The sequence below is a fragment of the Pygocentrus nattereri genome, chromosome 18, assembly GCF_015220715.1.
Source record: "Pygocentrus nattereri isolate fPygNat1 chromosome 18, fPygNat1.pri, whole genome shotgun sequence".
NCBI classification, from domain to species: domain Eukaryota; kingdom Metazoa; phylum Chordata; class Actinopteri; order Characiformes; family Serrasalmidae; genus Pygocentrus; species Pygocentrus nattereri.
In genome coordinates this window covers 10,906,385-10,931,755 of record NC_051228.1, presented here as the reverse complement: position 1 = coordinate 10,931,755, position 25,371 = coordinate 10,906,385, and the positions used below count along the sequence as shown (strand labels likewise).

Here is a 25,371-nt window from a genome sequence, read left to right as displayed (position 1 = left end):
CTGGAGAATTAAAAATGTCTGCTTAATTCAATGATTGAGATGCAAACAGTTACTCACAGTGGTTTGTCACAATTAATTGTAGAGAAACTCCTCAACTCTAATTACAGTGGTGGTGATAGGAACCAGGGGTCGCAATGACTACAACACAAATACAGCCATTTTATTTACTATCCAAAACAATCAGTGAACCTATATGTGCCTTCTGAGTTTTTATATGTAATGTTGATGATGATAAAATAGTCATAGATCTGAAAAAAATATGTTTTTTTTGTGGACTATTTTGCCCTGTGTATTTGTATCCCTCCACCATGAATGGATTAAAATACATTACACTCAGTCAAAATACAAAACAATTAGTGAACCTACGGGCATGTTTTTATATGTAATGTTGATGATGATAAAATAGTCATAGATCTATAGTCATGGACTATTTTGCCCTGTGTATTTGTATCCCTCCACCATGAATGGATTAAAATACATTACACTCAGTCAAAATACAAAACAATTAGTGAACCTACGGGATGTTTTTATATGTAATGTTGATGATGATAAAATAGTCATAGATCTATAGTCATGGACTATTTTGCCCTGTGTATTTGTATCCCTCCACCATGAATGGATTAAAATACATTACACTCAGTCAAAATACAAAACAATTAGTGAACCTACAGGCATGTTTTTATATGTAATGTTGATGATGGTAAAACAGTGGTTAATCCTGCCATCAATGTGTTTTTAACATAGATTTTGTACCAAAATTTGATCTCAAAACCATTTTTAAACAATGTCTCAGACATCAGGTAGCCTATTCAACAGTCAGACACTTTAAGGACCAGACACTACAGTAGCATTAGGCCAAAGCAAATTAAACTGGCTATTTTTGGCTGATTTCCCAGCTCCAGATTAATTTTAAGATTAGACTAACTAGGATTTTTAATGGATTAGTAAATTAGTCCAAGACATGGCCAAGAAACCACTGCAAAAGATATTTTATATCATATTACAGTAATGGAGTACTTAAGAAGTTAAGATTGAGCGGTATAACGGTAATGAGGTATACTGTGTTATTTAAAAATTATGACTATATTTTAAAATTATGACGAGTCAAATTCCATGTCTGATAGCCCACCCATTTACACTGACCAGCCATAACATTAAAACAACCTCCTTGTTTCTACACTCATTGTCCATTTTATCAGCTCCACTTACTTTATAGGTGCACTTTGTAGTTCTACAATTACAGACAGAGTCACTCCTGCGACTCGTATATTTCGGGGGGGCTTTGCGCTCCGTCTCCTCCACACTCATGGCTCTCTCCCTGGCGTCCTCAGCGTGGTTCGTCGCCACTGGGTGTCTAGGCCACGTCTTCCTACCGGCTCTTGTGGCCGTCATCGTCAGGGCCCAGGGGCAGCATGCCACAACCCTTTTCTTATATGGCCAGGGCTCCCACAGGACTCACCACAGAGCAGGTACTATTTGGATGGTGCATCATTCTCAGCACTGCAGTGACGCTGACATGGTGGTGGCGTGAAGTGTGTGAAAGGTGTAGTACTGGTACGAAAGGATCAGACACAGCAGTGCTGCTGGAGTTTATAGACACCTCAGTCACTGCTGGACTGAATAGTCCACCAACCAAAAACATCCAGCCAACAGAGTCCTGAGGGCAGTGTCCTGTGACCACTGATGAAGGACTAGAGGAAGACCAACACAAACTGCAGCAGCAGATGAGCTATCGTCTCTGACTTTACATCTACAAGGTGGACTGACAATGTAGGTGTGTCTAAAGGAATGGACAGTAAGTGGACAGAGTTTAAAAACTCCAGCAGCACTGCTGTGTCTGATCCACTCTTACCAGCACACACACACACCACACTACCACACCACCACCACGTCAGTGTTACTGTAGCGCTGAGAATGATCCACCACCCAAGTAATACCTGCGTGGTGGTCCTGTGGGGGTCCTCACCATTAAAAACAGGGTAAAAGGGGGCTAACAAAGTATGCAGAGAAACAGATGGACTACAGTCTGTAATGTTAGAACTACAAAGTGCACCCGAATGGTGAGTGGAGCTGATAAAATGGACATCATTTAATATGGTTACAAATTAAACAGACTACTATTTTAGTTATACAATCCTTAATGACTGTCAGTTAGATGTCTTAAATAGCAGAAACTTGCTGTCTTAATTACAATATTGAAGCACAGGGGGTAGAACTTCTCAGTAATAAAGGGTATTCCCACACTTTTTTCCAATATTTTGGCATAATTACATAAATACGATGTAGTCATTCAGAGTGGGTTGTTATGAAATGCTTCGTTCTAGAGAAACTTAGTCATGGCCAAAAGTTTTGAGAATGACACAAATATTATATTTTCACATGATTTGCTGCCCTCTGGTTTTTATGGGTGTTTGTCAGATGTTTTTATCACATACAGAAATATAATTGCAATCATATGAGTAACAAAAGCTTTTATTGACAGTTAGAATGAGTTAATGCAGCAAGTCAATATTTGCAGTGTTGACCCTTCTTATTCAGGACCTCTGCAATTCTCCCTGGCATGCTCTCAATCAACTTCTGGACCAAATCCTGACTGATAGTAATCCATTCTTGTACAATCAATGCTTGCATTTTGTCAGAATTTGTAGGTTTTTGTTTGTCCACCCGTTTCTTGATGATTGACCACAAGTTCTCAATGGAACTAAGATCTGGGGAGTTTCCAGGCCATGGACCCAAAATCTCTATGTTTTGTTCCCTGAGCCATTTAGTTATCACCTTTGCTTTATGGCAAGGTGCTCCATCATGCTGGAAAAGGCATTGTTGATCACCAAACTGCTCTTGGACGGTTGGGAGAAGTTGCTCTCGGAGGACATTCTGGTACCATTCTTTATTCATGGCTGTGTTTTTAGGCAAGACTGCGAGAGAGCCGATTCCCTTGGCTGAGAAGCAACCCCACACATGAATGGTTTCAGGATGCTTTACAGTTGGCATGAGACAAGACTGGTGGTAGCGCTCACCTCGTCTTCTCCGAACAAGCTGTTTTCCAGATGTCCCCAACAATCGGAAAGGGGATTCATCAGAGAAAATGACTTTACCCCAGTCCTCAGCAGTCCACTCCCTGTAGCTTTTGCAGAATATCAGTCTGTCCCTGATGTTTTTTCTGGAGAGAAGTGGCTTCTTTGCTGCCCTCCTTGAGACCAGGCCTTGCTCCAAGAGTCTCTGCCTCACAGTGCGTGCAGATGCACTCACACCTGCCTGCTGCCATTCCTGAGCAAGCTCTGCACTGCTGGTAGCCCGATCCCGTAGCTGAAACACTTTTAAGAGACGATCCTGGCGCTTGCTGGTCTTTCTTGGGCGCCCTGGAGCCTTTTTGGCAACAATGGAACCTCTCTCCTTGAAGTTCTTGATGATGCGATAGATTGTTGACTGAGGTGCAATCTTTCTAGCTGCGATACTCTTCCCTGTTAGGCCATTTTTGTGCAGTGCAATGATGACTGCACGTGTTTCTTTAGAGATAACCATGGTTAACAGAAGAGAAACGATGCCAAGCACCAGCCTCCTTTTAAAGTGTCCAGTGGTGTCATTCTTACTTAATCATGACAGATTGATCTCCAGCCCTGTCCTCATCAACACCCACACCTGTGTTAATGGAGCAATCACTGAAACGATGTTAGCTGGTCCTTTTAAGGCAGGGCTGCAATGAAGTTGAAGTGTGTTTTGGGGGATAACGTTCATTTTCTAGGCAAATATTGACTTTGCAATTAATTGCTGTTAAGCTGATCACTCTTTATAACATTCTGGAGTATATGCAAATTGCCATTATAAAAACTGAAGCAGTAGACTTTGTAAAAATTAATATTTGTATCATTCTCAAAACTTTTGGCCATGACTGTAGAGTCAGAATTGTCCACAGTGCTGGTGATAGGAACTAGAGGTCTGAAGAGTTTAATGCCCCTTAAAGTTCCCTCATGTAAAGTTGTTTAATGAAATGGTTATAAATATGTCGAAAGATTACGGAGACATTGTTTTCCAATAAATCTGAAAAGCTTTTCTTTTTTAACCTCTTATTCTCCAGGGAATATTTTGCTTTGTCCATCTGACTTTACGTGACCAAATCATAAAGCAAATTATTCAGTAACTGCATGAAATAAATGTAAGTTTTCGTTTTATATTTGTAAAAGCTCTTTCAAATTAACAGAACATGTGTTTAATGATCTACACATATTGCTATATGTTTACAATTTACTGCTGAAAATCAAATTTTTTTTATAAAAATCATTTTTACCGGGCAGATAACTGAAGAGACACCATCTATTAATGGTTTATAGCTCAGATTTGTGGGAAAAGGGTTGACTTTCAGTAGGGAAAAAAAAGTCTGACAAAATCAGACTAATATAAGAGCATGAAGTTGTTGATCATAACTGATCTCCTTAACAGTAGAATTGTGTTACATCATGATGCAAAAGAACTAATAGAACAAAATCAGCATTTTACTGTAATACTGCTCTACCAGGTTCCATCAAGGAGGGATCTGTCTTGGGTGTTCTTATGGTCAGTGCCTAGTTCTTAATTCATTTTATAGTTCTGGTTCACTTGGTTTTTACATTATAACATTTTACATTATATATCAGCTGGCTATAAACTTGATCTGTAGTCCTTATCCTGGAGCCTCCCTGCATGACATATAGCAATGCCATCTTTCAGCTAAATGATCCGTTATTAAAGGCAAATTCCAACAATTTTTTGAAATGTCTGAATAATTCAGTCCCTGACATGTAAAGTCATTCAGAGTGGTTTGATAATAAATGGTTCATTGTGAAACTTACCAACTCAGATTTCTTTACAGGGGTGGTGAATGGAGTAAAGCACATAAATACATTGTAAGCCTAAACCTTATTACGAAACAACTATCACTGACAAAATGTGTCAGACATCAAGCAGCATGTATTTAGGCAATGAGCTCTTCCAAACTCTTCCTATCACCACCACCGTGAGCCATTCTGACTCAGCACGTTTCTCTAGGGTGAAGCATTTCGCGTCAAACACCTCTTTGTTTTCATCTTAACAATTTATTTACACAGAAATTTTGGGAAGTAAGATGGAATTCCCCTTCAAGAACCAGGCACTATAGCAGCAATACATGAAAGGAAATTAAACTGTCTGGTTGTCCAGGTCCAGATCAAGCTAAGTGTGACTAAATAGGATTTTAATGGGACTGGTTTCATCCATGGTCCAAGGAACCTCTCCAAATAAAATTCTCACAGTATAAAAAAATATTTAATGACATTAATAATAATGCATCATAGCATTAATATTTGAGGACAGTACTGATATTTTTGCAGCGAAAATTTGCACAGCCTCGTAGTACAGAGATTGAGTGTGACATGTTGCTATTGTTTTATTGCCCTCCAGTGGTGCATGGAGGACATGCATGGAAAGATCTGGATGCGGTGAATGACATCAGTCCCCTGTGAGGACTATGAAGTCCTCTATTCCAATATTCTAATCCAATATTGACATAACCTTATTGTTACATGAAGCTTTGCTTTCACAGATGGGAATGAACATTCAACTGCATTGGCAATCGTTTAGTACAGGGGTTGGCAACCCAAATGTTAAGAGCCATATTGTCCTTTGTTCAAATCAAACCACCTTGGGAGCCACATTTGATCTGTTTTACCATCTTGCCTGCAAATATGTCTCAGTATGTGCTGTGTTATTATAGACTAACAAAGTTAATATAAAGGAAAACGCAGGCTTACTTTGCTCTGCTTTCAGCTTTAGCTCAACTATAGTCGGTTTTCTCTGGCAGAAAACTTTTCCAAAAGTATAAGTTTCTTGTAAAATGTCTTGCGACGTTCCACTTTTTTGAGGCTGAAGTCGCTTTTTTCCCGTTCCACCTCAAATGGCGCCCGATGTGCCAGAATGTAACTGTGGCACCATGTGAGGTAGAATGCAGAAAGCAGTTTTTATTTTTTACCTAAAAATGTTATTCTGCTGTGGAGCTGCAACAGGGCAGTAAAAGAGTCGCATGTTTCTGACCCCTGTTTTAAGATACGAACATCATGGACACGATTTGTGAATCATGTTCATCCATCATTAATTTCCCAACAACTTAAAGTAGATGTAGGTGATGTTTCAATAATAAAACCATACATGATACACAACATGCATCATGTTAGTTTGCTTTTTCTGAGGCTTGAGTGGAAACCAGCAAATAAAATGATAGTGCCACATTTTAAGAATTGTATCAAAAACTAAATACAGTGGATTTATTCAATACTTCACCAGCTATATTGTGAGAAATCCAATCAAAACAGGCCTATTTATTCTCTCTTTGTAATGAAACATTCAGTCGATCAGAGTTCTTTTAGTACTGACGATATATGGTAACATGCAGGTCTTGTAAACATGACATGATTTATCATAGTACCGCTAAATATCATGATATTGCCCACTCCTGACACGGCGGCTGTTTCTCAAAGCAGTAAGCTTTCTCAGTAAATCAGCTAACTTAAGCCTTAAGTGAGGATTGTCTAATAAGGGATCTCCCTGAACTCCTGTCTCCTGTTGAACAGCCTTTGGACTTCTGAAAAAACCTTCCTTGGTCATTAGGTGTTGAAGCCTAAAAGCAGCTCTTTCGCAACAAAGACCAAAGGAAGTGAAGGACTCCCTCAGGACTGCTTTTCACCTGAGACCCAACATTGTTCTCATAGTCACTGAATGTTTTGCAAACTGCAGGAAAACAGCGGCAGACTGGGAGCAAAGCACGGCGGAAAAAAGACTCTCTCAGGGATATATCACAGTGCTTTAATGAAACGCTGGGGATGCTAAATGACTCTGTAGCACCATGACAATGCTATGCATAAAAACAACAGCTGCAAGTCCCCAAGAAACTCAGCAGCACATTGATCTTTTGTCCTAAAATAAAGAAAAACACTAATACAAATGCAGCAGTGCAAATAATATCATTTTTCAGAAGTTGCAAGAGCATTTTGTCACATTCTTTCACATTCAGTCACATTCAAGTTTACCGGCCTCCTGATATAAGGCCTTCTTAAAGCTTATGGCTATGGTGGCATAAAAGTGTCCAGATCTTCTCTCAAAGTGCTTGATTCAAAATTCACAGTTTTTCACTAGCCCTTTGGTTCTGTGGCATCGCAAAAGCAATTGTTCTTGCCCAACATCAGCATTTAAAGTTCTGGAAGATTTCAGCCACCTCCAGCCAGTTCCTGAAGCACGCCAGGCCTTGGTCTCGGATCTGCTTCCGGCCTTTGTCTGTGATTACCTGTCCGTTCTCTTTCACTATCACCAGCTTGGGGACAGCATTGATGTTGTACCTCTTCTTGAGCTCACTGAAAGACACAAGGACAACATAAGGTTAGTATTGGCCTTGTAATTATTTCCAAACACGAGCTGTCAAAGCCACAATTTAATGGACAGTCCAGGTCAGGCAGAGGGATATTAGCCTACTTTTACACCTAATCCTCCAAAGGGTGTTCACTAAACCTCTTACAAAGGAGACAAAGAAGGGTTAGCCTACTTTACAAATGACTAGACTTATTGTGGGCTACCTCTAGTGGAGGCTATCCAGCTATTCAGTTTGATGAATTTGTATAATTAAGAGTATTTATGTTCAAGTACATTGTATTCAGTACACAAACCAAATGTGTGGAGTTACAGTATACAGGCATTTTATTTACTATTCAAAACAATCACTTAACCTTAATGTGTTGTCTGAGTTAGTAAAACAGTTATAAATCTGAAAGAACAGGTTCTCATTGAGAACTATAATGCCTTAGAACACACTACATGTATCACTCCACCATAAATGAATGAAAATAATAATTGTTGGCCAAAATCTTTTCTGAAAACTACTGCAAAACAATGTCTCAGGCATCAGGCAGCATGTTCGCAATCATTTCAGGAAATAACTTTTTGTCGAGTTTTAAAGAGGCATTAAACTCTTCAGACATCTGGTTCCTATCACCACCACTGTGACCAATTCTGACTCCGTAAGAATTTACTAAAAAGAAACATTTTACAAAAAACACTTGGAATGACTTTATTTACATGTCGGCCATTTAATTATAGAGAAAGTTTTAAAATTGGGTTGAATTCCCCTTTAACTTGTAATATCCACTCACTGTTTATACTGGTCGGTCCAAGGCAGGGCGAGCCAGTCTCCGTGCATGTCATGGTAGTATTCCACCATGTCTTCTGTGGACTTGTCAGAGGATATAAAAACTATCTCGAACTGTGCCGGAGGGTCGCTCTCCTCCACCAGCTCGGTGTAAAAATCACACAGCACCGGGGTGAAGTCCCGGCAAGGTGGACACCACCCGGCGGAAAAATACAGACCCACAACTTTGTTCCGGAGAGCCTGTTCTGGGTCGACGAGGTCGCCTTCTTTGTTGATAAGTGCTCGGCCCGAGAAAACCTCCACCATACTTACCTAATGTACGCAGCAGCACTTTTTAACGCCTTCTGACTCTGGTTAGATTAAGCTAAATAACTGTGTGCCAATAAGTCGTTCACTTAAGGCACCCAACCCGAAATGTGTGAGTACGCTAAACCCAGCCTGCAGAGAAACGGGGAGAAGAGACAAATACTGGCAACACTCCCAAAATCGACTGTTTAGATCAACGGCTTTTACTTTCATTGGACGAGCAGACAAACCTGCTAAGACCCGCCTTATGCAAAATAGATGACGTTGGATAGAACCAATCAGCACTCTCGATTATCTCCACGGCGACACGCAGCCGCCGTGGTTGCCAGGTGAGGTGAAACTCCGCAGACATCGCTCCAGCAGGAGCCGAGTTCTAGTGCAGTTTCCGAGAAAGTCTGGGTCAGGACTCGTTTATTTTTTTGCGCTGCCTGGGATGAGGGATGGAAAAATGAGCAGATTAAAATGCACATGGATTGAAAATGTGAGAGTTCTGATTTAATAAAGTCAGCCATTATTGTATTAAAAAAGTGTTGATGTGATCAAATATGAGCCATGGTTTATCATTTATCAACGATGTGTGTCAGGGTGGAAATATCAGTTATTATTTAACAAAAAGAAAGGCGATGACTAATCATTACATCATGACTTACATTTTTTATCATTTAATTCCAGTTTTACTTGCCTTTACGGTTTAACTCGCACAGTGTAGCGTTAACCATGACAACGCTGTTATAACTGAGCTCATACAGCTGTGAAATGAGGGTATAAAATCGAGAATATTGGAGGAAAACTAGTCGATAAAATACAGGTTGATTTACCGCCGTTTCTTATTGGTTTACAAATGCTCTGGCGGTTGAGGAAAAAACAAAACAAACATAGCTATGAAATCAGTTTTATAGTAATTTGCAGGCTTAATATATTATTTTGTGGCCTCATTGATTTGTGGGTATACCATATTACATTTACGGCATTTGGCTGACGCTCTTATCCAGAGCGACTTACAGTATGATAATTTTACACAGGTAGGCGAAGGTGGTGTTAGGAATCTTGCCCAAGGACTCTTATTGGTGTAGTGTAGGGTGCTGACCCAAGTGGGGATTGAACCCCAGTCTACAGCGTAGAAGGCAGAGGTGTTACCCACTACACTAACCAACCACTAATCAAAAAAGTATTAAAAAATAATCACCGTGTCACCTTGTGGACACAAAACATAGAGGATCAGTTTCCTAATATGTGTTGTTATAAACATTTATCTGCCTTTAACTATAGTCTGTATTTAGCTATAGGACCCCGGCTAATGTTTGTGAGATTACGTGGAGAGTATTATAGCGTGCTAAGTAACTTGGTGGTCCCTGGCTAATGTTTGTGAGATTAGGTGGAGAGTATTATAACATGCTAAGTAACTTGGTGGCCTCTGTCTGATGTTTGTGAGATTAGATGGAGAGTATGTTATAGTATGCTAAGTAACTCGGTGGTCTCTGGCTAATATTTGTAAAATTAGATGGAGAGTATGTGTCACAATCTACCCCCTCCTGGGCCTGTGAGGTAGTGCACAGGGCTTGGCCATGTGCTTTTGTTTTTCTCTTTTCCAGCTCCACCCACTCCTCCATTACACACAGTGGCCTTTGTGGTACTTTTACTGCGGTCTGCCTTAGACTGGGAGCTCACACATGGATTTCACATAGCAAGGTGGCTCACTCACTAGAGAAGTTCTGGAGCTCCTTCCAGTCTGCTTTTGGCCTGCTGCTGAAAGAGGAGGAGGCTCCCATTTATGAGGCGGGGAGTCGATGCCTGCCTTCATCATTCCACGCTGAGCTAGTATGGCTGTGGTGGCATACCAAGACACCTCGTCAGTGGTGGCTCTTCTAGCCACGTCCCCTGGGGTACCAACTACAACTGGAGCAGATACCTCTGGTCCTGCTCCCAGGGCTGCTGCTTTTGAAAAATATATGCTTATTTTGAATTTGATGCCAGCAACACGTTTCAAAAAAGTTAACACATGGGCATGTTTACCACTGTGCTGCATCAGCACTTCATTTAAGAATTTTTCATATTTTTGCCATTTGCCTTTTTCTAATTTTATAACTCAGCAAATGCTTTCAATGAGTGACAGGTCTGCACTGTTGGCAGGCCAGTTTGGCATCCAGACTTTTACTTCAGAGCCATGTTGTTGTAATATGTGCAGAATGTATTGGCATTGTCACAGATATGCAAGTCACCCATGCCATGTACACTAATGTACCCCCATAGCATCATGGATGCAGCCTTTTAAACTGTGATCTGGAGGGTTCCTCTCCTCTTTAGCCCGGAGGACACAGAGTCCATAATTTCCAAAAAAGAATTCAAAATTTTGATTTGCCAGACCACAGGACACTTTTCCACTTCGCCTCAGTGCAATATTAAATGAGCTCAGACCCAGAGAAGGCGGCAGCATTTCTGGAATCTGTTTATATTAGGTTTCTTCTTTGCATCTTAGAGTTTCTGCATTTGTGGATGCAGCAACAAACTGCTCACAGACAGTGTTCCTGAGCCCATGCAGTGATTTCCAGCCATTCAGTATTGGTTGTCAGCCTTGTCCTTTGCATACAGAGATTCCTTCGGATTCTTTGAATCTTTTAATGATATTATGTATCATGATATTTAATGTACAATGAAAAACAAATTCTTTGCTAGTTTGAGAACCGTTATTCTTGAGTTGTTGCACTATTTACCCATCTTCAGCAGAGTGGTAAAGCCCTACCATTATTACTTCTGAAAGCCTCTTTGGGTTGTTCTTTCATACCAATCATGTTATTGACCTGTTGCCAATTTTTTGGGCATTACACAAATTTACCAGCCTTTTGTTGCCCCATTCTTTTGAAATGTGTTGGTAACATCAAAATGGGCATATATTAAAAAAAACAATTAAAACTCTGTTTTAACATCTAATATATTGTCTTTGTATGATTTTTATATGCAAATCCTAATTCATTTCAGTTAAAAGGTCAAGTGACGTGAAAACAGTCATTGTTTTTTGTTTTTCATGGCTTCTTTTTCATTTTGGCATGTATTCTGCATGCCACTATGGAAAAGTAAGGCATGTGCATTGCAGTTTTTCAGTCTGGCATAAATTCCTCTCCATAGCTCACCAACCAATCAACTCAGCAGTAATGCTAATACATCATTAGCCATTTAGCTCCATTCACTTCCATTGATTGAGGACTCTTCTGTGGGCGCCCTCTATCGTTTTGCAGTCATGTTTCCGATATAATAGTAGAAATAGCAAGAGGCCAGGCTCACCTTGCACTGGCTCTGATTCTGCAGTGGCCTCTTACCCAAAATTCCTTGAAGAACAAGGCTAGGACTGGAAGGCTTTGCAGCTGTCTGACCAACAAGATTTTCAAGTTTGAGCCAAAATGCATTTTTTTTTATTAACTTTTCATTGGTCTGCTTCATGTTTGAAATCTATATTGAGACACTTTCGATCAGCAAACTAGCTCTTTTAAAAATGAGTAAGACATTTTTGCCAATTAAGTTCACATATAGCCTAAATGCACCTGGCCTCTTGCTCTCTACATCTACAGAAGTGCAGACTTTGGAGAGGGCTGCAAAGCTTAGGGTGCTTAATGGGTTTTTAAATGAGTGACAGCCAATCAGAACAGAGGTGACTTGTATATATCTGTCCTAAAAGCACAGTAATAAAAAAACAGCCAGTTTAATTCTAAGAGATAAAGAAATGGTCCTGTGAATGTGAATTATGACTGTTTTTGGTACAAGAACCTGGACCTTTTAATATTCGAAACAATATAAAATATGTGAAATGTGCAGGATATGGGCCTTTGCGTTTGCCCATGTTCCTTGGTTTTGTATGGAGAAAGATGCAATCTACTTAAGAAACATGAGTAACTGCAGTTCTTAAGCACAATCAATAAATATTCTGCGCAAGTTATTAATGATAAACAGATATGAGAATTGATTTAATGTACAGTTGGCCCAATATGTGTTCCTTATCTTATTACCTAAACTCTTCATAGCTGGTGAAGTTAAAATGGAACGTAAAACTAGTTTATGTTATTTGTCATATTATGTGATAATCTGTAATGTAGCCTAAAACCCTTCAGTCTTCTCGGTTTGACAGACTTCACGGTTTTATATCGCTGATATATTTTCATTCATCAGTGTTCTCTCACTACAACACCCAGCATGCATTATGCAAACACAGTGGACGACCATCTCAACTTGTGAAAATAAAATTTTTTTTGTTCAAAGTTGTTTTTTAAAAGATCTTTTTCGATGTATTTTAAAGTTGAAAGACTTAGATTTAATTTAAATAAAAAACCAAAAAAAACCCAAACAAAACAATTTGATTCCAAAAATGCCACACATGTTTATGTCACTACCGAAACACAAGGAGCCTTCATTTTGCCGAACCCCTGCATTTTAGAGCAAGAAGTGAGACTGCATTCCTGTGTTAGATCCGATTGTTTTGAAGTAAACATTTCCCAAACAGTCCCAAGTCTGAAAGTCAGTGTGGAACATTAAGAATCATCACTAAGGAAACATATTTTCTACAGTTATGTGAGTACAACTGTTCAGAGCTGTGTTTATTAGCTGTGCACTGGCTCATATTTTTGAGTTCTGCTCAAAATTAGTTAAAATGGTCACTAATGAAACATTTGGTAAACTTTCAGCAGAGTTTTGATTGTCTTGTTAGTGACAAAATGGAATGTTCTATCATTATTTTAATAAAACAGACATACCTAATCTATTGGTTCCCTCAACGAAAAAGGATTTTAGTCTAAAGTCCAAGTCAGTTAAAAGTCTGTAGGATGATCTATATATAGCCCTCATTTTCTTCTTGAGGTTTACACTGAATTTTTTTATTATTGTCTTGAAATGTGTTTTGGACTTTTCTAAGACACTTAGTAGCTTAGATACTAGTATACTGCACTACACAGCTTAACAAGTAACTGCGATTGGAGAAATGAAATAAGAAGGAATTCCACTGATATAATTCAATCCTTGCATCATTCATAGCGGTTTGATCTGAAATAAATAGAAACAAACTGACTCAGGTTTCTTTACGGTGGTCGTAACAGGAACCAGTGGCTGCAACGTCTACAATGCAACTATAGAACCATTTTATTTACTATGCAAAAGCGTGTAGTGAATCTACATGTCTGTTTTTACATGGTGATAATGGTAAAAGAATAGCAAATAGTTTTCTTTGGGGATTATTCTGCCTTACAACACCCTACAAGCACCTCTCCACCAAAAAAATTACTTTTTAGGCCAAAAGCTTCTCAAAACTATGAAAAAATCAACATCTCAATCGTCAGGCAACATATTTGTAAAGCTGTAATGTAGCTTTCAGATGTCTGGTTCCCATCGCCACCACTGTAAACAATCCTGACCAGGCAAGTCTGAAACGACTGAACTCTACGGATCAAATAAACGCGGTACAGGGGAGACCAGATACAATGACGCTCTTGTTTCACATGAAGTTTTATTTTTTTAATCTTATAAGGATAGACTTACATAATAATTATAAAAATTACTTACAGAATTAAGTAACAGGTTTTAAAATGTGTTTATACTTCTAAATGCAAATAAAATGAACTATCTACAATGTTTAGAAAAAAAATGCGGTCCAATAGAAGCCATTTAACTATACGTGAAGGAGAACATGAAAATTTGAACTATACATGTATCTGCGACAATCATCAAATTGCACTGTTTTTTTTGTGTTTTTTTTTTGTTTTTTACAAAGTAATCAAAGAGCAACAGCATCTCAAAGGGATCATATTCTCAAATTGGCCACCGTTCTCTTCAAGCAGCGTAAAGTTGTGCACTAAACAGAAAAACCCCCTCGTTTTCTCCAATTCGATATGTACAAGGCTGAAACGGATATGTGTGGTCATTAGCGTGAAGTTCCATACACGCTCACAGGCATACGCTTACATACTTCACATAGGATTTTTTTATGTATTAACAATTTCATCCCAATCATTTAAGGCCTTTTTCTCAATGTTAATTCTGGGACTCTTAATGCATACAAATGTAGAAACGTTAAAGATATGATCCCTCAAATGCTGTGTAACACTGGTACCTTGCCCTTCAAATTGGCACTCCACATAGAACACCAGTGCATTTGATCCGATAGAGCATAGTAGAAAATAAAATACTTTTTTGTTTTTTTTAAGAAATGGGAAAAAATTGGAAACAAATAAAAATAATAATTATAATAACCAATAACAGGAAATTCACAATTAGCAACACAATAAACTTTCATTTAGGGAACAAATAACTGAAATAAAAAGACAGGTACACATGCATCACACTAACATACACTTACAACTCTACTCATATCATGCAAAAAGAATGGCCTAGCGTTCGTTTTTTTCTTCTTTGTTTCAATTTCCCACGTCGACCTGACATCAAACACGGTACAATACTACAGTAGGTAAATGTAATAAAAGGCCAATCCGTCGAACATGTCTTTTCTGAATGTCCGTTTGCATAATGACACGTCCATATGCCACTGATAAGACAGAATCCTACTTTAAAAAACAAAACAAAACCCCAAAAAAAACAAAAAACAGACTTGATAAGTACATGTAGCTGCAACAGATACTGGGGGTGCATAAAGTTTTGTTACAGGGCCCACAGTCTCCCCTTAAACTAACAGAACATGACAAGTCCCGCGCGGCAACAGAGGACGATGCTCCCCCAACCGTGTAAGAATCACGACGGTTTAATCGATGATGGTTCTTTTTCTTTTTTTGGTAAGTTAAGCAGGCTTAAGGTCTTAGGGTCAATACTGGGAGAATGGAACATAAAAGAAATACAAAGCGACATCAGTTCCACTGTCTGTGGTGCTGCAGTGACATTGTTTTTTTTCCATTGTGCATATCAAAAGCAAAATACAACAGCTTTGGGTGACCTTTGCAGTCGCGCTGCCGTTCCCTTCAGAAGCCGAGCTTCTATACGCGGCTAAAAAAGAAAAGGAGGAGTGAGCTGTAGTGGGCCGAACGCTCATGAACGAGGAGCATGAGGTAAATGAAAAACATGTGGCTGTGAATGTGGATGTGTTACTTTAAACATTGTAACATTCCTGAGAGGGGGCCCTCAGGTCAGCTTGAAAATAGAAATTGGTTGGGAACACACAAAACGTTAAAACATTTGACAATCGAACAGCGAGGCACGCACATTTACACATAAAGTGAAAAAAATTGAAAAAAATCTCAAAAGGCTAATTGTGTAAGAAAGCATTACTCATCAAATGAGATCAGAGTGGGCCGTAAAGATTGCAGTGCACTTCCTGAATGTGTTTCCTGAATACTTTTGAATTATTATTGCATCAATTTAGTTAGTTTTTTTTTTTTTTTTTAAACTGGTCTTTGTCACAATAGTTCTTGAAATAGGCGGCCAATCTTCCAAATAAAATAAAAGATCATAAATCTAACCCACAAATTGTTTTGTCATATGTTGGATAAGAAAATTAAGACAAGCGTCCATGTATATTAGATGAAGAAAGTAAATACAAGTCGCAAAACACTTAAAACACCGTCAGTACATAAGCTATAGCTGAGCCACAGCGGAATTCCACAAGACGCATACAATAAGTTCTGTCGAAGCTTAAAAATGCTCATTTGTAAATAGCTTTTTAAATAAGTGACTGAATGTGATAAATCACATATTTGAGGAAAAAAGATAATCAAGTGCTCCAATCTTCCATAGAGGTAAAATGACATTAGTGCTTAATATAATTAATTCATTGATAAGCTGCATTAGCAGTTTATCATATGGTAAGTACAAGACACCGTTGTTAAAAAAAAAAAAAGGAGAAGAAGAAGAAGAAGAAGCTGGTGTGCACACTACAAATATACATATCATCTAACAAACAGATGACAAGTAAAATTCATAGTGATAGTAAAACGATGTTAAAAGGGAAACTGAGCAAGTCATCCCCACTGCTGGGAGCTGCTGTTGACTTCAGCAAAGCGAAAAAAAAAACAAGGAAAAAAAACTTTGGGTGACACATAAAGGCTGAACTCCGCACGGAGCTGTAACAGTCACACTTCTGTTCTGTCAGTCATCAAACCACCCGATTCATCCCATTTCAAACAGAGAACATGTTAACTCTTGAAGGCAGACAACTGATTCTGGGACCTGTGTTTTTTTGTTTTTTTTTTGCCCCCCCTTTCGCTAGTGGAAATGATGTATGCTCATTATCTTCACTGGTTATCAACAGGAATGAACAATACTAAAAGACAACCATTTGAATATTAAGCTACTTTTGTTTAGGGAATATCATGTCAAACACAGCTATCCCTTCATCTGAAAAACAATAAAAAGACACTTAACTAGTGGCAATCCAAGGCTCCAGTGAAATATCCATCGTTACGTCTCCACAAGATGGTGCAAAGAAACGTTCCACGAGAACTTTTGGCAGAGTTTGTGGATCACATCCCAAGTCAGTCTCCTCCTTCGCTACAGCGACTTCCTCCCTTGCTCTCGCTGGTGCGCCCGGCCTATGACGTTTTCACCAAGTCGTACACGTAAATGTGAAAGTCGTCATCGAACTTGATGAAATAAACGGAGGGCTTGGCCTCCACCTGGTGGATGACCATGCCAGTCCGTTTCGTGCCATCCTCTTTGGCATACTCCACCTGCTTCCCGACGAGGCTGTCCACTACCTCTCCGGGCTCCCGTTCCGCTGGGGGCGAGTCATCTGCGATACGCAAAGGAGAAGCGTTAGACACCTAATACAGAAATGAGTTACAAAAATGGTGTCCAAAATGTGAAGAATCTGTTGTAAACAAGTCTACACTCCTCCTACAGCAGAGCAACAGTATTCCACAGTGGCTCTGCTCAGTGAGATTTTCTAGTTTCCAGACTATGAGAACCCCCTTCTGATGTATCTTGAAGATGTGAGAAACTTTTGAGAAACTACCACTGCTTGGGGCAAATTGTTGTGGGGCTATTTTCAATTTTTTTTCCCCAATCAACTGGTGAATGCAGAGATTTTATAATATTTGATGTTACTGCTAGAAAGCTAAATATATTAATGCAGCTGTACAACTGTCATAACTTTCTTCAAATCATCATTACAATGGAATGGATTACTCAGATGACAGAAGCGACTCATCAGATGATGAGGGTGACGATCAACAAGCTGTTGGCTTTTGAGATCCTCCAAACATACATTCTCAACATCACATATCCGACTGAGCTCACATCAATCAGAACTGCTTGTTTCTTTAACGATTCTGGATACAATAATACTGATTACATGTGTCTTCCACAATAAATAAGGCAAACTTTATCTCAAATAGTCTTTAAGCTTTCAGGATGAATTCTCAGCAGGTGAATGTCAGAAATAAATAAGCTCAGTGGATTATATTTTTACATCTATAAAATCGACACATATCTAACTACAAAGACACCATGTATAAGCACTTTTAACAGAGCTCCCTGTTTGTACCATGTGCAAACATGATTATTGATAACTTTAGTGATGCGACATCAGGTCACCTGCGAAACCTAAGCATTTTGAAAGGCTCTGACATTTGGAATGACTCAGAATGAGCATTACTAGTAAAATCATGTCTCTGGCATCCATTTTGTGTTAAATAAAGAGAATCGCTGTTTTCTTTACAATTTTATTTGGCAACTGGGGTAAGAGTTACACTAATCCTAGCTTGGTTGTGTTTTAGCCTATAGAGTCAGGATAGGATGACACTGCAAGGAGTTCCAAAGCTTGTATCCTGCACTTGCATAATGCATGCTGAATATAGTATCGAGAAAACACTGAACAAGCATAAAAATGCTAAAACTGTGAAATCTGTCAAACTGGCTGAGGAACTGGCTACAGTGTTGCGCTAGCAAACAGTGCATAACATAAAGAACATTAAAGTAAATATTTAAGCTGGAATACCCCTTTGAGCTACTCATTTTACTCAATATCATACCAAAATATGTCAGAGCAAAGCTCTGAAACTAGGTACAGCACACACCTTGAGAAGAGCCACAAAAGAGTGTATTACAAAGGACAAAGCCAAACAAACGGCTTGAGAGATTAAACCAATCCTGGTCCTGGAGAGGCACCTTCCTGTGGAGTTTAGTTCCCACTCTTTACTTAACTCTAATACATCTGATCCAGCCTGTCAGGGACATGGGAAGACGTTGATTAGGCGGAGCAGGAGTGGCAAACTGTGTTGAAACTTTGGTTTTGCAGGAAGGTAGCTCTCCAGGACCAGGGCTAGAGACCACTGCACTAAACAAACCAAACTTACTTGAATCTGGCATGATCCTCAGGTCTCCATCCTTGTAGTCATCGAGGAGCTGATACATGTAGAGGACGGGGTCTTTTTCATATGTGATATAAAACCATGTGTTCATAATAGGAGCTCTGGCCAGCACCATCCCCCGCCACTCGTCTTTTGAGCCCTCTTCAGTCTCAAACATATGCTCGACGGCCTTGCCTATCATAGTGTCAGCCAGGTGGGCATCACTTATGCGCGTAGATGCTAATGGGTGAAAGGAAGAAGGATATTGCGTGAGAACATACGCAAAACAACATGGCCTTATGAATGCATTAATACAGTATATAGGAGACAAAATACTGAAAGCATTAAATTCAGGAAAAACAAACAAACAGCAAACAAGACTTACCTAGACGGTCTGGCAGGACCTCCAGCCCCTGCACTCGCTCATCTTTATGCAGCTCCAACCCGTAAACACAGTCGAAGCCATCGTACTTGATAAGGTACAACGATGGGTTAACGGGCACTTGGTCTAGCACTGTTCCTTTCCACTGAGAGGCTGCTCCACTGCCCTCCTTCCAAATGTGCTGAATGCGGCAGCCTACTATGTTCCGCCGTGGCTGGGACACCTTGGTAGGTCCGACGGTGCTCTTGTGTTTTCTGCGAAAATGCAGAGCAACCACACAAATCATATTCCGAAGTGCTATAAAACCAAGCTCCTAAAAATCCACTGTGACCTTGAGAGATTTTGCTGGCTGCTACAAAAATTTAATCAAAGTGACCACACAAGAAAACAAACTAGTCAAATATTACATCTAAATCCTACACAAATCCTGTAAAGCTCTTATAATATTTATAAGGAAAATAAATTTCATAATTTAAACTGTGCTTCTTGGCAAATGTTATTTTATAAGATTTACAGCATCTAGGTTTGGAAACTTACTTGTGCGAATTCTTTTTCTTCATCATATTTGCAGAGACACCAGCATGTCCTTAAGTAAATTAAACAAAAAGACCCACACAAATATTATTAAATATCTCAAATAAAGTGAATCGCATATAAAAACAAATCCACAGCACCACGACCAATTATACCTGCATCAGCTCTGGATCTCTGGCCTGCGTTCTTCCCGAATGGGGTCTTCATTCATCTGGATGTAGGGGAGCAGCTGTGCTGCCGGACTAGGGTGAAAATATTGATTGTACCCTTTCTGATGAATGAAAGAGTATACAGGGGTTCAAATAAAAGGGGGAAAGATCACAATGGGGGGAAACGCTGGCATATAATCCTGTGGTACGACACCAACAGACAGAAATGTGTAATTCTTGGTTTAAAGCTGACAGCTGGGTTATCAGCAGCCCACACAGGGCTCTGCCAGCGGATGGCTGTCCAGTCTTTTACTTTTGAGGAAGGGCTTCAAAAACCTGAAGAAAAAAAAAACCCAAGAAGGAGATTTAACAGATTTGACACTGAAGGAGATTCACTGCAAGCTTTACATCTCCAAGAGTAAGACTTTTTAAAGTAAATATATGCATGAACACTAACTAAGTAAAACTGTACTACACATGAGCTAAACAGAATCCATCTAAACATTTTCATGCATAATGCTTAACAGACGTCTCTGTCAGGACTCCATACTTGGACGGAAATTGATTATTTTTAAATTAGACTGACATGAAAGCCTTAAAATAGGTGGCATTTCTAAAACTGATTTGAGGCCCTTCCTTATCTGTCCTTATGGCTGCCTCAGAGATCCAGACACTTGGAGTTACTTAGAAATAGGATCAAACGTGCATTGACATAAGACATATATTATTTAGTCAGCTAAGACGAAGCTGTTGCGTAACACATCAGGATCATTCTATACGCAAAGGCAGCCAGCAGCTACTGTGGTGTTAACCTTTAGCGGTGCTGCAAGTTACACAGACAGCCAAACCAAAATAGCAGTCACAATTTGCTCTGCTGGGTAATCAAATCTGAGTTTGTCTGATTTTAACTATAAGAAAAAACAGCATACCAGGAACAGCTGCATAACATTATGTATTATGAGCTAACTTGACCAGGCAGCCTTACTCAGAACCATCAAACATATTTCAAGTGAATTGTAGCTCAAGCTGGCTGAGACAGACCTTAGACTCGAGGAGAAAAATGTCTCCCGATTAGAGAGAAATACCGTTATTACAGACTGCATCTCCCATCAGTAAAAAGATGTGTCAGAGAAAAACTACATTAGTGTCTAAAGAGAACATTTTCACTCAGCCAATTTGCCCAAGCCAAATGAACACAGTTGATGAATCAAAGTAGAAATGAACATAATATGCATCATCATGACCCTTGTCTCAATTCCACCTCTCTTCAGATCCTGGATCCACAGAATTTCACTCTGTAGCTCGATTAGAGCAAATGACCACAGCTGGGCGGCAAGCTCACAATACCTTCTGCTCCACAAAAAAGCATAAATGACTGTGCAAAAGTGGTTACAATTTGCCAAAATGGATATCCAAGCATCATTAACACAAACTGAATTCAAATCCTGGAGACCCTGCAGAGTTTAGCATTACACTCAGAGATCATTCAACCAGATATTTAACTAAATTTGAATTTAATGGTACATCAATTGTATTTGGTCACCTCTGTGAAGAGACTGAACTTGCATTAGGGCAAGAAGCCTTATCCAAACTAGAAGGTTTTCCTTATTTGTAATGTCATTAGACACAAGTGAAACTAGAAATAGATACTGTAAATCACAGGGATTCACAGAACAGTTGTTTAAAGGGAATTCCACTGATTTATTCTCCCAATAATTAACCTGATGATATGTAAACAAAGTCACTCAGAGTGGTTTGACGTGAAAGCTCCTTTGTAGAATACTGTTCAGTGTGCCGATGATAGGAACCAGACAACTAGACCGTTTGACACCTCTAAAAGGTTCCTCATTGAAGATTATTACATGAAATAGTAGGTCAATACGTTACTCTACAACGCACCACTTCACAGTGAACCACTCTGAATAGCTTGTTTACATCTCAACAACTGAATTATATTGAATCAGAAAAATCTGTCAAATTCCCCTTTTAACCAAAAGTAAGTGCATGAACCCTTAATGTCATCTTCAGTTTGCATAAGCACATCACTCTTTTGTGTTCCTTCTCATTCAATCTCCTTTCAAAATCCAGGCTGAGCACTTTTGCATGCTGTTACGCTGCTAATGGTCACAGCTAACCGATCAGTGAGAATAGGCTCATGCATTATTCCCTTAGATAACATCCACAGAGAGGAGGCTAAATAAAGTGTACGACAACCAGAACACTCAAGCACAATCAGGATCTTAAAGTTATGGCTGGAACAAGATCACAAGCACAATGAACTTGTATCTTTCTGTTGACGGACTCCTGATGACCTGACGGCAACACACGTGGCTACAGAAGACGAAATGAAAATGCAGCATAAAAATAAATCACATGCCCAATCACTGTTATCAGCTGAGAAGAATTTCTTTCAACAAACTAGACTTATTGACAACATATGGATAACAGCTAGCCTGTATCCTATTTGAACAACTCAATGAAGGACAAACCAAACCAGGACAAATACTCCTGATGCCTGAGACATTGTTTAGCAATTTTGAGACAAAACTTTGGCCTACAATGTATTTTTCATGGCAGAGAGGCCATTTATGGCATCGTCAGGCAAAACATTCCCCAATTTTTTAGATTTACCACTATTTTACCATTACTAACCTTTATATAAAAGGTCAGAAGACACATGTACGTCCACTGGTCTTTTCAGATGGTGAATAAAATGGGCAAAATCTGCACTGTAGATATTGCAACCCCTAGTTCCCATCACCTCTGCTGTGAAGAAATCTGAGTCAGTAAGTTCATTTACAACGTATTATTGCACATCAAACCACCCTGGATTGGTTTTCCCAAATGCACTTTTGCACTAGGATGATTCTTAAATGGTAGTGCGAGCGTCATACTGAACACTCTCTTCCAGTTTAACCTTCACAGTAAGGCGCCTTTGGGTAGCACAGCTTTTAAATTCCCTTTTACGTTATTTCACGTTAGACATACTCCTGTGATTTGAAATCATAACAAGAGTGCAGACAAGGGTGCGCCCCCTCTAAAACCTGCTTCCACAATCCTCTAGTCTGCGCTTTTTTAATGTCTGGACCACAATCATATGTGATTGTTAGCCAACAGAAGATTTTTTTCCTTTAAAAGAGATGCTTATTTTTACAGAATGTGTTTTATGCACACGCGGCACACATATACGTGCATTCTTGGGGGGCTTTTTTACCATGATAACTTACGTCATATCCATGGGCTAACAACAGTCTTTTTTGGACAATGTTGAGCTTTGACGCTTGTTTGCTTCTACTCTTATACATTTAGCCCAGTGTTTCTAATGGTTGTGCCCAGATGTTCTACTGGCAGGACTACATTAGATCTTTGGGCAGCTTTTAGCCAATTTTCTAATTTCAGATTTTATATAATAGCGAACCAGTAACCTGTAGGCAAGCTCATCCGTGTCGTGAAATGGGAATTGTGGGCTGATACCAATATCTGGTACTTTTCATGTAGGTATCCAACAATACCTGACACAAACATTTATAAAATGCAGAAACTGGGAGCAGGTCCACCTGGAATAACATTACAGAGTAATACAACATTTGTTTCTTTTGGGTTGCAAATGCACTAAAATGAATAAAATCCAGATATTTTAGCGAAGCAGGCCAGCATTAGTGAAACATTCTGCTCTTTTGGAGTACCACGAATACATCATCTACTATTGGTTTGACCTATCAATCAAATATAAACATCTGTTCAACATCCCTTGTTTTTGGTTCGCTCTTCCATCGTGGGACAGATAACACAGCTGCTCTGTGTTGGGGGAAAGTGGCACCTTGAGTAGGGCCCACTCGCTTTGCCGCCTTAAGTTAATTGGCCAATTAATCCTGAAGAGGTGCCCTACAAAACGTTCATCAGAAAAGACAAATGAATCGACCGCCCTCCAAACAAACCACGGTTTCCGTCACGAATGATTCATCTCGCCTTCTGCAGTCGTGTTTCGGGGAGCAATTTGACCTGAGGCTTTCTTTACGGGCTGATGTTTCAGGAGACGGAGAGCCGCTCGCCTTACAGTTCAACCTGGCGAGGAGGACGTTTCAACAATGCAGGGAGAGATCAGTTCAGCCTGATCGCATTTCACCGCGTCGCCTGCCAAAGGCGAAGGTGGCTAATAGGACAGAGACAGCGGGAGAACAGTTATGTTGACAAGTTACTTCACCGTTTCATTAAACGCTGTCTGCAGGCCTGGGAGTTTTCACAGACAGGTTACGAGGTAGTCTAGCATGGGGTATTTATTAAAGAAGAAAAACAGGCTCGCAGATGGAAATGTTCTAGAAAGCGCAGGAGCGATACGAAGCTGAAGTCGGCGCCTTCTTCGCATTTTCCCGTTCCACCTTAAATGGTGCAGCACTTACAGTCTGGCGCCTCAGGTGCTAGAATGTAACTGCTGCACCATTTAAGGTGGAACGGGAAAATTCGAATAAGAAGCTGGCGAATGAGAGCTAGTCAAGCTAGCTAGCTTGTTCCCATGAACAAAATACCTTGTAAAACATAACTTTGCCATTGTGGTAGATGCACGGAGCCCCAGACGACTTCTTTACCAGATGGTAAAAAAGGCATACGCTATGTGTCATGATTACTAGCTACTACAAACCAAACAGCCCTGTTTTGGCTTTCTAGTTAACGTTAGCTAATGGAAGCTAACGCTCTGCAGGTAGCTAACCTAGCTGGCTAACGATGCACCAACAGCTACCCCAGCCAACATTAGCAACAGCAGAGGTTATCATTCCAGAGGGACGTCAAGAAAAAGCCATATAACTGAAGCAACCAAAAACAGTGGACAACCAGCACATCAGCCTGAAAGCAGAGACATTAGCCAGCTAAGCAGCAGCAGCAGCCGCCGCGTCAGCCATGTTGCCTCACTATTATTTAGCCACAATCCCCGCAGCAGCAGAGCCGGAGCAGCGGAGCGGCCGCAGCCGAACAAAGGAGGGACTGTAATGCAGCCTCTGCCTGACGAGAAACCCATTTCAAACGAAAGCAGGAAAAAAAGCCATGTCTGCATCCAGCCTCCGACAGCCTTACTGTAAACGCTTCCCAAAATCCCTCTATTCTCGCCCGCGCAATCTTGTATTCACACTTCTCCCGCAGCGCTAAACATATGCATGTCGGACGTTATTTGTCAGCTTACCCTCTTTTTATTGGAAATTTGTTTTAGCATGCTATGGGGGAAATTATTCCTCTCCTGCTCTCTCTCTCACTCTCCCCCCTTGGTTCTCCGTTTGATGAGCAGAAGGCGGCCCTGCCTTCCCCTCCCCTCCTCTCTTGCTCGGCAAAATAGTGCTCCGCCGTTGGCCGCGTCCTGGCGCAACGGGCCCAGCCTTCCTGCGAAATAGTGAGGCGGTGTACATTTTTTCCATCAGCTCCAAACTTCAGGGCAAAAAATTGTGAGTGTTTTTTTGCGCAGACACTGCGACAGGGATGTGTTGTCCTCCGGTGTATAGAAGCCCGTTTCCTCCACTGAAATAATATGTAGCCGTTTATTAAGTCATTGCAATGAGAGTTTTCCATAATTATGACCTAATATCTCATTATTATGAC

General features: G+C 40.0%; 2 protein-coding genes across 3 annotated transcripts; both read right to left on the bottom strand.

The window, feature by feature from the left end:
• Positions 1-6,789: 6,789 nt before the first annotated feature.
• nxnl2 (nucleoredoxin like 2) lies at positions 6,790-8,784 on the bottom strand. Its single transcript, XM_017720421.2, has 2 exons — positions 8,148-8,784; positions 6,790-7,355 (listed from the first exon to the last, which is right to left on the bottom strand). Exons 1-2 carry the CDS (start codon positions 8,447-8,449, stop codon positions 7,187-7,189), a joined length of 471 nt encoding a protein of 156 aa, XP_017575910.1. The 5' UTR covers positions 8,450-8,784; the 3' UTR covers positions 6,790-7,186.
• A 5,346-nt stretch (positions 8,785-14,130) lies between these two features.
• Positions 14,131-25,084, bottom strand: LOC108441066 (spindlin-Z). Of its 2 annotated transcripts, none has more exons than XM_017720355.2 (6): positions 24,962-25,084; positions 19,792-20,121; positions 19,640-19,688; positions 19,106-19,356; positions 18,727-18,960; positions 14,131-17,162 (listed from the first exon to the last, which is right to left on the bottom strand). In XM_017720355.2, exons 2-6 carry the CDS (start codon positions 19,841-19,843, stop codon positions 16,963-16,965), a joined length of 786 nt encoding a protein of 261 aa, XP_017575844.1. In that variant the 5' UTR covers positions 19,844-20,121; positions 24,962-25,084; the 3' UTR covers positions 14,131-16,962. The 2 variants fall into 2 exon arrangements, with proteins under 2 accessions (XP_017575844.1, XP_017575845.1); XM_017720356.2 differs by lacking the exon at positions 24,962-25,084 and adding an exon at positions 22,438-22,768.
• Between the last annotated feature and the right edge of the window lie 287 nt (positions 25,085-25,371).

Excerpts from the sequence above, each read along its gene's own strand:
- nxnl2 (XM_017720421.2), bottom strand. The coding sequence starts at position 8,449 with ATGGTGGAGGTTTTCTCGGGCCGAGCACTTATCAACAAAGAAGGCGAC. Across the intron at positions 7,356-8,147 it reads TGGACCGACCAGTATAAACA|TGAGCTCAAGAAGAGGTACA; the intron begins GTGAGTGGATAT and ends TGTGTCTTTCAG.
- LOC108441066 (XM_017720355.2), bottom strand. The coding sequence starts at position 19,843 with ATGAAGACCCCATTCGGGAAGAACGCAGGCCAGAGATCCAGAGCTGAT. Across the intron at positions 19,689-19,791 it reads GAGATCCAGAGCTGATGCAG|GACATGCTGGTGTCTCTGCA; the intron begins GTATAATTGGTC and ends AATTTACTTAAG. Across the intron at positions 19,357-19,639 it reads AAGAAAAAGAATTCGCACAA|AAAACACAAGAGCACCGTCG; the intron begins GTAAGTTTCCAA and ends GCATTTTCGCAG.